The sequence below is a fragment of the Rhinoderma darwinii genome, chromosome 3 (assembly GCF_050947455.1).
Source record: "Rhinoderma darwinii isolate aRhiDar2 chromosome 3, aRhiDar2.hap1, whole genome shotgun sequence".
Lineage (NCBI taxonomy): Eukaryota > Metazoa > Chordata > Amphibia > Anura > Rhinodermatidae > Rhinoderma > Rhinoderma darwinii.
The window spans coordinates 222,201,180-222,217,188 of NC_134689.1; the positions used below are offsets into that span (position 1 = coordinate 222,201,180).

Here is a 16,009-nt window from a genome sequence, read left to right on the forward strand (position 1 = left end):
TGTTTTTGTGTTGTACTTTTTTCTTTTTTCTTTCTTTTACTTCTCTATGGGGGCTGCCATTTTTTTTTTCATCTCTGTATGTGTCGATTAACGACACATACAGAGATGGAATACGGCACATACATCCCCATTGAGAATGCGAACGGGAGCCGTTTCATTCACTATAGCGTACGCCGTTTATGTGGGAACGGCGCATGCGCCGCTCCCAAACAGACCAAAAGGAAGGTCTTCGGCAGAGCGACATCCGACGCCATTTTCATGTGGACCGGAAGCCGCGGCTGGACAGTAAGATGACTACTTCCAGTCGCGGCTTCCGTCCATATGTTCAGAAGCAAAGACTAGGAGCGGAGGCAGCAGCGACAGCGGTTGCGGCAGGAGCAGGTAAGTTATGTTTGTGTATGTGATGTGTGTGTATGTTCGTGTTATACTGTCTGATTACCACTGTATCTAATCCTCCTACACTGTGCATTCGCTCAAAATATGGCGATCCACAGTGTAGAAGGTTTGAACATTCAAGCCCCTCCTCTCTCCTGGCACTAGCCAGGATAAGGGAGGGGGAATAGTGTGACTTCTCCAATTTTGCAGCATAAAGCAATGAGGTTGCTTTACCACATGCCAATGCTGCAATTTTGGGAATTGCTCCCTCTAGTGACCAGCACATGTAAATGTTATAAATTAGAATCTAATTTATAATATTTCCTGACTTGTGAAAAAATTTAAAAAATTAGAACAATGTCTAATCATTTATATACTAACTGTTTAACTAAAAAAAAAAATAATAATTTTCTAGCGACACATTCCCTTTAAATACATGATATTGGAAGTGTGGGTTACACAGATCTGACAATCGCTTGTTCAAGTCCTTTAGGGAGAGTGATAAAGAGTGTAAAAGAAACTTAAAGTTTTCAGTAGTGAGAAAAAAATAAAAAAGTATTAAAAGGTAAAAAAAAACTCCCTTTCCCCATTTTTTCCCTAAAGTAATGTTAGAAAAAATAAAAGTTAACATAACTGTTATCGCTGTGTCCGTAAAAGTCAGAACTATAACAATATAAAGTTATGTCTCTAAGAATTTGGTAACACACAACAATTTTATTTTTTAACAAATAGTTTTTTATTTATAAAAGTGGTAAAACATAAAAAACATAGAAATTTGGTATCGCCGTAATCATGTTGGGTGATGCATCAATGACAATGACCCAAAAGGCACAAGAAAATCAGCTAAAGAATGGTTGAAGAAGATTTGTGTGTAACGTCTATGGCCGCGGTCCGTCGTTCTAACTTACCCCTCGATGACCACGGCCATGGACATCCTGCTGCTGTGCTGCGTCGTCCCCCTGTGAGGCGCCAGCACTCACTTTCGGGTATCGAGACTGTCTCCCGTAGGGTGCACGCGCGCTCGTGCCCGCTCTTAAAGGGCCAGCGCGTGCGCATGAAAATCATCCACTCACATGATTTCATGGACTATAAGAAGGCCACTGCCTTTCTGATCCTCGCCTGAGTGTTGTTGTTTCCCAAAGTTTGTCTTGCAAATGGTCTCCTAAGTGTCTTCCAGCTTCCCAGTGTTCCCCGTACCTGTATCCCGTGATATCCAGTACTATCCTGGTCTACTGCCGTGCTGAGATGTTTTCGTGCTGTGCTGCATTTCCACGCCTGTTCTGCTACTCCACGCCTGACATCTACATGCCAGCTAGTCCCAGCCGAGCCTGCATTGCTACTGTCTACATTGCCTCAGGTAACCTTTCTGGACTATAGACTCTGTACCATACCTGTTTGGCCATCTGCCATCCTGCTACGCGGTCCGGCCCAGTGGGTCCACACCCCGCACCGTGACGTGGTGTTTTGGAACGGCCAAATCAGTGTCCTGACATTAACCCTATTGAGATGCTGTGGCATGCCTGAGGTGGGCTGTGCAGGAATATTGATCAACTGAAACACATTTACTTGGAGGTATGGTCCAAAATTCCCCCTCAACTTCTGCAAATCTTCTTTTGCTATAGGAAACGATTTGTGGAGCAGATTGCTACTAAAGGGGATCTACAGGTTATTAAATTCCAGGGTTCACTTACTTTTTCTCCCTTCACTGTGCATGTTTACTCAAAGTGCTCAATAACAGAAATGAACAGTACAACTGTTTGTGTGTTATTAGTTTCATTAGATTGTGTTTGTCTATAATTGTGACTTACAAAATAATCAGATCTCATTTTATTAGTAATCATTGCAGAAATCCAGGTAATTCCCAAGGGTTCACTTCACAACAATCCCAATAAATTAAAATTGAGGTGAAAAACACAACACTCACTTATTACATGTCTAGTAGTATTCAATTTTCTGTTACATTTATAAATAATAAGGCCCTGTGTGCTATGTACTAGAATGGCTATTAGTAAATATGAAGTTACTGCCAGCTTCTGTGGCGCTTTTTTTTAATGCTAAACCTTGGAATGGAGGTTCTTTATAGTACAATGGAAAACGCAGTGTAATTGTAATATTTACTGTAATACCATTCATTGCCTGAGAAAATATTGTCATAGTCTGTTGTAAGGGTCTTCTATTTGGCAATTCTGCACGCTCCAGAATGCATTACTCAGTGTTATGAACAAAGTTATTGCCATATTTACTATGTCCCGTGAAGCGTTTTTTTTTATAGGTTTCTGTTATGTATGAGTGTTTTCTTATAGGCTGATTCAACTCTGCAAGTCCAGAGCATTACTTATTTCAGTATTCCGTGTCAAGCACCATTTGACAACAGTCATGAGGTTATTATCCACTGTACCTGGTGAACCTGAATCTTCTACACGAGCCTTCGAATGGAACGAATGAATGAACCTTCAAGTCAGTTACGCATTACTGTATACAGTATTGAGTTTTTGAGAGAAAAAAAACAAACCCTCACAAGAACCATTATTATAGTTTGGAGATATTTGTGTAAAAGTTAACTGTATTTTTCAGGGTTTCCAATGAATGTTTCAAACCTTTGTATTATGTTAGATACCGATTTAACATTTCCATTTTCACATATTTCCTTAGGGACAGGCCGTACATGACTTTTCAGTGACACAAAAATGTGATTTGAAAACAAAGTAATGATTCCCCTACCTACAAAAACTGACATTTCCATTAGTGGTATTCTTATATCTATTTATATTTTTACATTCCTACAAGTGGCTTTGGTGCTATTTTATCTACAATGTTTTATTGTTCTAATTCTATGAATTGACTTCTCCGTCTGTAAGAGAATATGGCACTGCAGTCAATAAGAGTGCAACTTTATGTTGTTCCAACCTGACTGTGACTATACATGGAATGTTAATTATTAAATCTGCTCTGTAGGAATACTTATAATGTGTAAAATTTTTCTTGGTCATTAGTGTTATTTTACTACTGTCCAAGAAAAACACACACTGGACAATGCACAGGTATAATATTTCCTACCAGGTGAATGATGGGAAAAAGTGTTCTTAAACATATTTTTACGTATACCCCTTGCCTGATGAGGGTTCCAATAATACTCGTCAGACTGGGGTCAAATCCTCTCGTACTCTATCTCTTGTTTCTATTTTTTGTGTAGTTCAATACATTCTATTGTACCCGATAAACGTCTTCAGATGAGGAAAGGGTTGACTGTAGTTTTCCTTAATGGTATTAGCAACATGAACTCCAGTTAAATATCTGCCCCATGGTCATTAATTTATTTTACATATTTCCAGTTCTGAGAACTTCTGGATACATTTATACACAGGTGCAATATTAGCCTGATATCTGATAGCCACATGTTCCTGGACCTGCACTTTTATAAGCTTTATGCTTTAGGTTTAAGATTTCTTTAAGTGTCCCATGTTTATTTTTAGTACTCTTTCACACCATGGTATTATATTGATATTAGAAAATTCTTAATACCACAACCTGAGATGGGGGTTTCACATGGTTTGAGTGATGCCAAGCTGTTTTTCTCTTTCTCATTTGTCAGCACAGCGCCAATCCAGATTTGAGCTGATCAGCCAAGTTATGTCTTACACTGTGGTTGCTAAGAATACACTGCCAAACAATCATAATCTTTTCTATTAGGTTGCCAGGCAGTATGACCCTAGCAACCAGTCTGTCAGATTACTCAGGTATTGAGCTGAAGGCAGAATTGTCACCTGCGGCGAGACAAAGCCCAAGGAGACTTGGTAGAACTTAAAACAATCTGTATTTTACTGTTGCATTAGCCATATTTTTTTTATGCATTATTTAGGTGTACAGCAAAGACTGCTTTACTATTCTCTGTATGTTACAATTGATTTTATTCTTCTATATGATATGTAAACTGGCCTGTTGAGTAGCATCTTAATAGTGAGCAAACAGATTTTGTTTTTTACCTACTATTTGATCAGAGTTGTACTTTCCTATTAGAGCACCAAAGGATCCTCTAGTGGGCCTAGATAATAGAGCCCAGACACAAGAGGGTCCATGAGGCCCAGCAGTGAACAACCAACCCATTCTGAAGCCAACAATAAAGCAGGTCACTTGTTGGGTTTACTCACTCTCTGTGGGTTATTAGCAAAGAGCAGCTGAATCTTAATGGAAGAAAATGAACACAAGTGTGAACAGAGTAATTTTGAAATATGAAGACCCACAGGACCTGAACAATTAACATGAAATTAAAATGTTCTATTCTTCTATTCTTGGTGGTTTTTTTTATTGTGTCAAATACAGTTCTTGTTTCCTGAGAAATGCAAAAATGTGGATCTATAATTACAACATATAAAATTCAGACATAGTATAGCCTAGCTTTATCTACTTCCACCATAAAGAATGATATTTACTAGAGAGTCGATAGGTTATGCCTATCAAGACGGAAATACTGTAAAGCCGTAATGTACGTGTCTGAAAGTAGTATAGTGTGTACTCTATTTTCCAACACAGTCAATGCTTGTTGGTGAATATAACTTATGCTATAGAGTAATGTCAGGTTGTAGCTGCCATTGCTCTATAGCAAACAGGTGGGCTGTCGAACTCAGTGAGACTGGAAGACCATACCTCTTTTTTCTGACCCAAATTAAAATTGTCATTACTGTCTTTGGAACCTTTAATGCGGTTTCAGTGGGGTTTTTTTGTACTTTTTTATTTTTACGGAAAACACTGTGGACAGATTTTACTTTAAAGTCTATAGTAAAATATGAGAAAGCCTACATACACAGTGTTTTGGTTTGTGGCAATTTTGTAACATTTTTGTGGTTAGTGGCTCTTTTTATAAATGCAGCGTATTCTAGGTAGGCGTTTTTTCTCTAGAAAAATAAGGTCAGCAATAAAAACTTCCCTTAATCTAATATAAATATGTCATTTATAGGGGCTCTTTGAGAAAGTAGCACAAAATATAGTGTTTGATATATTATGTCTAGCAAACTAGTTTCCGAGAGCAGATCTTGGAGCTCCTGTCTACATGTAGCATACTGTACTGTTTGTTACATGGAGAATGTCCAAGGAAGAAGAGTTTAATACATAGGATTCTATAAACCCGTTCCTCATTAGTGGGCAAGCTGTATATATAGGAGCACCTGTAGATGTGGTCCAAAGATCTACCCCATGGGATAGGTATTACTACACAGTATATAACAAAGTTTATATCGTCCTTAAGAACCCTTTTAATATAGTCTTACTTCTGACACCCATACCATTGCCGTCTGGTTTATTAACAATCATGTGTATAATTTTATATTTATAGTCTGAATTAATCTAATGAACATTTGGTCTACACATATTATAACATTTACTACGTTTTAGTAAAAATGAACAAACAAACAACTAGAAAAAATGAACAACAAACAGAAATCAAACAATGCTTAAATAAATATTTGAACTGTTCCTATTGCAAATTCTCATTCTTCTTGGTATTACTTATTGGCCTATAATACAACTATTCAATGAGCTTATATCTGACAAAATTAGATTTTTCCATAGATATGAATATATTAATTTTAAACTCCTTATGAAATGTAGTTATTGTTAATGTGTGCTATAGATAATTGTGAGATAAAAGTTGTTTTGGCTGGTAATTCCCACCCCAATCACTCCATCAACAAGCATGATTAATTGTACTGAATGTGCATGATAATCCCTATTAGCGAAGAGGAGGGGAAACTGTCAAACACTTCTGCCTCTGCTTATCTGGGGTTGGATACAATAGGAATAGCCATGGAAATCAAACACGGCCAATCTAATTTTCATCCAAGAGGAGATACCCAAGAAAACCTGGTAGCTTGTTGGGCGATTGTATACCATTTTACAGTTTATAATCAGATATAGTCTACATAATAGTGTGAATAACTTGCTTGCAATTGTAAATGCAGATTTGAACTATATTATAGGTTGTAACTCAGGATCAGTTCAAGTTAAGTAATGCAATATATTTATAGTTACTCACATTTTTCATTTTGGATATTGCCTTAGCTTATGCTTATTAAAACCGTTTTTATTGTGCTATTCTTCCCAGAAAGGATTATTCATCTTGATATTGAAATGTAACACACAAGGCAAGTACTGATATGATAGGGTACTTTACTATCTCTATCAATGCTGAGGTCTGTAAGGTACAGTTTAGCAATAGTTTTTAATGTATTTATAAAATATTAAAATCCAACAGGAAAATATAAGTTCCTTTTATTCAGAGAGATAAATAGGGTGCCAAATTATAATTTGGCAGATATGTGTTTGGTTCTATTTGTTAAGACATTTCCATGATGATTTCCTAATAAAACTGCATTGAAACTCCTTACATGTTAAATGTAAATTTTCTATATGTAATGCCTTATAGGGATACAAATCATTAATAGATATTAGAAAATGTTTTTGTATACTTCCACTGTGACAGTTATAAACTTTGTCTAGCTGGCCAACAAGGTCATCCTAATGACTTATGAGAGTCAACCAGTTGGTAGCCACATTCAGTTAACATTTTATCAGCCAGATGTGTTTTACGTTTTCGATAATTCCAGGAACAATGGACAGAGATTTTCTGCCCCTGTGATTTATGGAAAGGATTTAGCAATACAGTTGTCTTTTTGCAACCCATAACTTGAATGGCCTTTATGTATATTCAAAGTTACATCGTAGTTGTTTTTTTGTTTGTTCTTTTAACCTTAGAAGCAAGAACTACATTAGAAACATCATTTTACATGTAATGTTAACCCTATTGCAATGGGTTATGTAAGGAACAAAAAGCAGGGGTATTCCAATGCTAGCACCCTCCTTTTTGTCTGCAATGGGCTTTCTCTCAAATGGCATTGACTGTAGCTTTTATACACAACATAGAAAAGGAAACAAAAGAAGAAAAAAAACAGACGTTAAACAGTGAAGTGTATCAATGTTTTACCACATGATGAGCACCAACAAACACAACACACAAAGAGACGAGTATTAGGAAAATGGTTTAATATTGGAGACAGAAGCAAAAAACTGCATCACACAATAACATACATTACAAAAATAAGTTTGACTGTTTTAACTACACAGTAATGTTCACAATGAAGACGGAAGAGTCAGAAAAACTTTGTTCTAAACGGCAAAAAGCAAACCCCTATTTTTGTTTTGATTTTTTTCTTTTAGTTATTACTAATACATTTATCCACTAAAAGTGACTGTGTACGTCTAGCGCTAATTACCTTAGTGTGTAACTGCACAACACATAATAAAAAGTGTAACTTACCGCTGTCCATTTAGACATAATGTTATCGTTAGTATAAGCAAAGGAAAAAACGCAAGCCAAAGTTCTTTTTTTTGTTTTGTTTTTTTTTAAATGTTGAAAGCAAAAACCATCATTATTTTAACCAGTCAGAAATCAAACTCAAAATCGCTCATGGTAGGGCCTTCAAGAGTAAGCCACAACTTTTCCTTTTGTTTTTTTAATCTCCAGTATAAAATGTTGCACTGGTACAAAATGCATAAGTACAATCAGTTAGTAGAAATAGGAAAGCCTGTTTTTTTTTGTTTTTCTTTTTGGCTCAAATTCCATCACACAACAGAACCAAAATGCATCAATAAAACATAAACAATACTTAAATGATCTTACAGTTTCCACTAAAATTGCAGTAACTTTGGCTTTTCTCAGACGATACTCAAAAACTAGTTGTAATTCGAAACAAATGAATTCTTATTTAATCTACAAACGACAATTCTCACAGCACAAAAATAAACACAAATACATTTCATTTGTAAAATGTAGTTCTAAAATGTTATGAAACTACAAGTTTTTTCTTATTTGTATTTAGCACTTGAGATAATAAAAACAGAACAGTTAAAATGACTTCAGAATTACACAAGCCAAAAAACTAGAGTCTTAAGGTGAAAAGAAAGTAGAATGTATTAGTCCTTTAAGCAATGTCCCTTCAGTGTGAACTTTGTGTTTAACTGCATCAGTGCTGAATATGTTCTTCTATATACAGTAGAACGCCTAAGTCAACTTACCGAGTAATTGGATAGAATAGGAACGTTTCAATTCTTTCAATTTTCTGCTTTTAAGACAATCAGCTTTCTATACTGAACAACCGTAAATTGGGGGATGGGAAGGATGTTTTGCATTGTGAATAGTTTCCCCAACCATTTTAATCCCAAGTATTTTAAACCAAAGCTTTATAAGCAGCACATCGTAATAACATCAGAAGTCACGTTAGACTAGTAATTGTACTTGTAATATATTTTGAGATGCATCCAAATCTGCATAAATCTACATAACAAAAATATGTGTTTTATAATATATATATCTCTATACATATATTTATACAATGGCATCTAGATATAATTTAGTCATAATCTTTGTGCATTTCTCATACAAAAATAGCCCTCAAGTAATTCTGGTAGGACCCAGGAGTAGAGAAGTAAACACTGGCGAGGACCAATATATATAAATTAATACCAATTTAACAAATTTCACTGTACATAGGGGGTATAGGACTACTGTCGATCAATAGCATTTGCTGAGGATTAGAAATGAGGCACTGTATTATTAATCAAATGCTATTACAGTATAGTCATTTAGGGAATAATGGCAGTACAAAGAGGCCAAGCCCTACATTTGTGCCATTAGACATAATGCCAGCTAGAAAAAGTGAAAACATTAATTACAAGGTCCAATAAATTTTGCTGACATACAGAGGATGAAGACGAGAAATTGATAACATGTATGGCACTTTTGACATCTTGTGCTGTCTAACTGCGCTCCGATAATAGGTTTCCTTTACCTTGTTCATACTGTCGTATTAGAAATATGGATGACTTGGGGGTTCTACATAGACCATGTGCACGTGCTCTATAAACCATGTATGTGCTTATGTGTGCTTTATATACCCTGATTCTTTAGGACAATATGCTTAAGGGAATAGCAGTTCAACTCTCTTCACCATGAAGACTTCCACAGACTATGAAAAAAGTACAGTTGTGAGGTTTGCTTTCACAGGATTGATGTGCAAAGTGGTTAAAAAAGTGAAACATGGGCACTTACTGTATACAATGTTTTACCAAAAACATCAAAGAGATATAACAAACAATAACAATTTCAGGCAACAAGACCACAGGATAGCAAGTTAACAAACTTTGTAACCTCTCTTTTTTAAATAGAAGGGATTTATACAAAACACATAATAAAATACCCATGTTATCAAATTACTTCGTACACGAAATACACTGAAGCTTTAGGCAGGAAGTACCTTTGGAATTTGGCACTGTTATTTTCGCTGATTTTTTTTCTTTCGAAGAAAAAAAAAACAGGTCACATTTTGCTGAACACAAACACATCTAAGTTTCCCCACAATAGAAAATAAGAACATCGATGCTTTACAAGCCAACACAAAACTTATTTTTCTGGAATAGATTTTTTTTGTTTCACATGAAATTATAGCAAACAGACTTTATTTCTGAAAATTATTTTTGTTCAAGTAAACCAATTTTTTTTCTTTTAAAACTTATTAAACATAGAACACTGAAGACTTTTAAGACTTAATGAAGCCACAACTAAATTCACAGAAGCACCAACGTGACACCGTATACATTTACCTTCTTTTCTGTACATTGAAACAGTATAAAATATAGGTAATTTCATGTGCATTAAACCATGGATTGTCTAACTGTGAGTCAGTTCAGCAAAAGGTGACAGAACTAGGTAGCATTTGCCCCAAAACAGGGTAAATATTTTCTTATACTAATCTACAAAAAAGTGGTTTTATATATATAATTTAATGAGAAAGTGAGCCACCTAAAATGGCCTTATCAAAAAACTTTACACTGCCTGAAAAATGTAAAAACTATTACTGAGCTCTAGAGACTTAAAATCAGACAGTTTTTCTCAAACTGTTTTGGAAGTTGTCTGCTTCATTTAGAAACCAACATTCTGCATTCCTGGACACATATTGCTTAAGGAAACAGTGACCAGACAGAATGCTAATCCCTGTGTAATACTTTCAAGTCTGTTTATGTTATGAAACAAAAAGAGAAAAAAAATGAGAAAACTTTTTTTGCCACAGGTTTTGTGTGTGTTTTTTTTCTCTGTAATTTATCTTATAGTAAATTTCAGTCTTGCGTTAACGCTGCAACGCTTTTCACATTGACTTTTTTGTTTTTTTCCAGTATTCATAGCTAGATGAGATCACATGCAAATTTCAGAAGTCAAACTAAGTCAGTTGGAGGATCAAATATGATGTGAGGTCAGAAAGACATCAGAAACAATGACGGGACGATGAAACTTTTTTTTTTTTTTTTACAGACGCCACAGGGACATGCTAGGCAAACGGTGAACTAACAGGCATGGAGATGTTCTAGGGAAAAAAAACAAGGAAGAGTATAAAGTTACACAGAATCTATGCAGCAGAAACAAAAATCACTTTTTAAGCCCATCAGTGTTGGTGTTATCAGTAGCGCATTGGAAGGTAATGCAGTTCTTTCCTCTCCAGCACTGAATAGGTTAATCAGTGTAAGAATAAAATGTAATGCAATTTTTTTTTAGTCATTAGAATCTATATGCATTCCATAGCTGACATTTATTTATAAATATATAAAGTATATTTTAACACAAAGCACAATGAACAGCCCAAAAGAAACCATCTAGAGTTAGTGCAGATGGATTGCTTTGGGGAGGACAGATAGGCTTACAGAAGGGGGAAGGCGGCCATTTTGAACAAATGCCACAAACAGATAAGTCACAGGACAAATCTTTCACTACGCGATGAAAACAAAAATAACCAAACAAAACACAGAAAAGGAAGAGAGTGATTTGTGCATAATGGGTGTTTCAACTAAAAATAAAACAGTATTATTTTTAAATATTTTGTTACTCTAGAGTCTATTTCAAAAGGTATCTATCTAGCATTGAGAACTTCTCTTTATGTATCCAATAAGTTAACAATAAATAACTCCCATTATTTCTGAGGCAGTAAAAATTTTTGTATAAAAATAGAAATGTTTTTTTACAAATAAAATTTACAGGCCTGTGGCTTCCTTTATTATTAAATTTATCTCTCAAGAAACATCAAGTATATTCACTCACTTTAGTTATGTTGAAACCCTGTAGCTTTAGAAACAGTTCTCCAAGATTTTTTGTTTTTTAACACACATCTTGTCATAACATAATAATGATTATAATAATAATAATAATAATAATAATAATAATAATAATAATAATAAATAACAACATACATAATATAACGAACACACAAACTAAATTCATTATCATAAGAACATATAGACCAGCAATGTCTGGCCCTTAATATTTTTTTGAGAAGATCAAATTAAAATCTTTTTGTAAACAAAACTGTCTAAAACAATCTGACGCACTGGAAGGACTTTGTTTTTGCCTGTGTGAGTGTGTTTCTAATTATGTAAACAAACAAATAAATAAGAAATAAAAAATATGCGTAGATTGGCAACTATTTTCATAATAGGCCACCACACTAGCCTCTTAACTGCTGGTGTCACTATTATACAACCAGGTCCACGAACCTTAAGTATGTGTTCAGTATTTTTGTTTTTCTCGTTTGATGGCACCAATGGTTGCAGAGTTTAATTGCACATTGTTTTGCTGCTATTGTAAATCTGAAGATGTCATACAAAAAAAATATAGGGAAATGGAAACTGGAACAGAACATTGTTAAACAACTTGCTGGATTCTGGGTAAGAAAATATAGCCAGAGTAAATGGCAAGAGCAGGGGCTCAGGGTAGAAGGGAATGGAAGCGTTTAATGTAAAAATAATTGTCTCTCTTGGTGAGTGTTGGCAATGTTTTCCTCCTCAGCCCCCAGTGGAGAATAGGCTGGCTCATGGGACTTACCCTAAGAAAGCTAAAATAAGAGCAGAAAGCTTCTGGTGTTAAGATCAGTACGGTTTGCTGTCATTTTTTGAGCGTTTCAGCTGAACTTTCAAACGTTTCATGCCGATCTGAAAGCCGTTCATAGCCTGAATAGCAGCTTGTGCAGAAACAGGATTGTCATAGCTAACAAAGCCTGCAAAGGACAGGAAGGACATCATGAAATTATGGTACTGCAACATATATTGATTTAACATTCTCATAATGGAAAAGACTATGCACATATACGGTAAATGTAGACTATGGGTATACTTAATACAAACACACAGAAAATAGAAATACACAGTAGTCCAATAATCTCTAACTTCACACTTCAGAAAATCTCCCTCTAATAGTCATAAAGCAATAAGTATGCAGCAATACCAGTTGGTAAAATGTCTCCCTTTCTTGTTCACTAAGCAGAGAATTGGCTGTTTGGCTTTAAAGAACCTTTAACTCTGCATTTCATAAAATAAACCATCTGTGCTGATTCAGTATTGCTGCTTAGAACATAGTACAGAGTACTGAACGAAAATGTTGGGGCATGCTGTGAATATTGAATACCTTCAGCAAAAGGAGTTGGTTTGGCATTAGGATGAAAAAGCTAGATACATAAGAGAATGTGTTGAAAGTAAGTCTTAAGTATTATGATACTGGTACTACTGTTACTCCTTCATCTAAAATAGTTACTTAAAAATGAAGATATATATGTATTGTCGATTCCCACAGCAGGGACTTTCATAGGTCCTCAAATCCAGCATTTTTTCTTCCAAATGTCAGCTATTCCTTGCACTGCCCATTTGTCTTATAAATGTGTGGAAATTGTTGTATAATGGAACAGGGCATTACAACCTCTGTAGGTAAAGCTGGTTATGTATAGTTTAACTTTCCAACCTTATACAATGATTAGACAAAGAATCAGGCAATATACTGTACGGGGAGATATTTAAAGGGGTATTCCCATCTTAGACATTTATGGCATATACTGTGTATATGCCATAAATGTCCAATAGATGTCACTTCTGGGACCCACACCTGTCTCCAGAAAGGGGGTCCACGATCCTGCCTGGTGAGGCAGCAGCTGGCTACCGAATCCAGGTGAAAAATCAATGGAGAGATGGTCAGAAACGACATAAACAGCCAGGCTTGCTGTGCTCGGCTGTTTTGTAATTCCCATAAAATTGAATGGGAGTTATGGAAACAGATGGAGATGCTATTCGAAATTGTCAAAACAAACTATTCATTATAAATTCAATATCGTTGCAATAATTCTGAAACGTTTTATTAACATCTATCTACTGTAGCATATAATACACATAAAACTCTGGTACAGATTCATCACATTAAGAAAACAAATCCATTGTATTAATAGTTTAAACATATTGAAAGGGGATGCCCACTTTTGAGAAATGTGTTTGTTTATTAGTATTATATAGGTGTCATTCACCTGACCTACAGAATGACCACTATTATTCCATAGTGCAAATAAAAAGAAATAAAAAAACATACTGATGTTTCTAAAAGCGTCTAAAAGTTATTACTATGGCTTTTTCTAATATTTATAATTGTGGATCATTTGTCATTGAAATCTTTTTTTTTCTTCATTAAAATAGTGAAAAAGTGCAGAATTTGAACAAGATGTTCTGGAAAAAGAAAATTACTGTTTGCTCAAGGAGTTAAGTAGAACCTTACAAGAGCTTGAGTCAAGGCTTTGTGAAATGATTGCCAAGTCTAAGGGCACAAGACAAAAGCACAGTGTCACAATGAAGCGTATGACCAGGGAGACAGCAGTGGCGATAGGGATAAAGCTACCCATAAGTGGTGTGCCTGCCTTCAGTACAAAGCAGTACGATTAGGTATTCTTGAAGTGACATGCTGAGAGTATATGAACCACATTCGCCTGCACTGAAAGTAATTAGTTTCATTTACTCACTATGTCGACTTGTCAGCTCGTATTCATTTTCCTCTGTGAACTATTGAGTCTGTGCATCGCTCATTTTAAACAGTACAAAATTATAAAACTATAACTAATATATTGTCCTAAACGCTTCAATGACAGGTAAGCAGCCTGCTGGAGAGCTGTATACTTTAGGTGATGCATTTAATCTGAGCACATTTATAGCATGTGGAAATATACGTCAAAGTTGGAGAAATGCTCATTTATTTAAATAGCCTTTCACCTCTGAACATGAGTTTAAATTAAAGTAACTATGTCCACCTTACACTAAATTTGTTGTAGGTACTAGTGTGCTTAGGAAGTACATAAATGTGAAACCCAATAGGGCCAAGACACATTGCAGCTGAAATTTTACTCCGTACGTTCAGGATATATACCATCAATTCACCAGTTTTCCCACTTAATTTTCCCTGTTTACTCTGGTACTACTTTGTCTTATCAATCATATAAAAGAATAATAAAAATGATGTATAAAATAGTTTGTAAGGTAAGTTTCCATGGAATTAACCACCTAGACAATAAGTAAGTTAGGCTCTATTCACACTTCATATATTCTTTGTGTGGTGTGAACAGTGGCAAAATCTTATGCGCTCAAACATATAGCAGTCATGGCTGCAACTGTATGTCATACAGTTGAATACGTTGCCCACAAACTCCCATTTAAAAAAAAACATATACAGTGTAGTATATTGTATATAATATAAAATAAGGTATGCCAAGACTCTTTTGATAAATGTTCACCCACTCGTGCCGTATGGATGTGTTTGTCATATACGTTCAAAGAACATAACAAACGCAATGGGAATATAGCCTTATGGCAAGGTTTTGCTCACAGCGTCACAACTTCTTTTTCTAAATGCAACTATGGCAGCTATGACGTGTCTGCTTTTAAACACATTAAAATGTCTCTAACAGATTCTGCAGACTTATCATGGTGTTTTATGGGGTTCTGATATTTTGGTTATCAAGAAGAGCACTGCAGGCTACACTATTCTTGCAGTCAAAATACCAGATCCCCTGACGTAAAGGGAAATAAGAACAGAGTCGCAACCACATTGTGTTCTCCCTACCAAAGCTATTCACATATACATTTCTGACTACTCTAGATTTCTCTGGTGGTACTTTTAAGTAGCCCTGCCAACTATGCAGTAGAACCCCTATAACATATGCCATGTTCTAAACTATTTTCTGGAAGAAAAGAGACGGTTCCATACCCTATTTCAGATTTTCTATGTATGTTTAAAACTTGTTAAGGGATAGAGAAAGATCTGGTTTATGTTCTGCCCAGTCTAATTGCCCCTTCTTTGCCCTCAGTTCAGTAGTTCTTCTGTCTTCTTAGTAAACTTAGGGCACATTCAGACGTGGCGGAATTGCTGTTGTATTCCGCTGTGGGCAGTCCGCAGTGGAATTCTGCAGCGGCCGTTTTTTACATTTGTTTCTATACATTTTTAGGAAAGTTAGTTCAGACGTTGCAGAAAATAACTGTGCGGAAATCAGGCTGCGGTGCAGAATTTTCCTTCCACAGCATGCTCATTACATTGCGGAGAAGAAGCGGAATTTCACTGCGGATTTGAGCCTTTGCAATGCAAAAACTGAAATCTGTGGCAAGTCCGCTGTGATATCTGCAATGTCTGAATTACCTGTCAAATATGCAAATGTTGGTGCAGATTCGTTGCGTAATTGGCCCGAATCTGCACCAACATTTGCAGCGGAAAAATTCCGCCACGTCTGAACGTGCCCTAACT

The 16,009-nt window shown here is 35.6% G+C and overlaps 1 protein-coding gene across 24 annotated transcripts in view; it reads right to left on the reverse strand.

The window, feature by feature from the left end:
• Positions 1-8,181: 8,181 nt before the first annotated feature.
• Positions 8,182-16,009, reverse strand: part of CELF2 (CUGBP Elav-like family member 2) — a 433,449-nt gene continuing 425,621 nt past the window's right edge. For 23 of the 24 annotated variants that reach the window (XM_075857459.1, XM_075857452.1, XM_075857444.1 and 20 more), the window contains one exon: positions 8,182-12,464. In XM_075857459.1, coding sequence (XP_075713574.1) covers positions 12,337-12,464 — 128 coding nt within the window. In that variant the 3' untranslated portion in view covers positions 8,182-12,336. The remainder of the gene's footprint in view (positions 12,465-16,009) is intronic. The other variant, XM_075857438.1, reaches the window with a different exon arrangement.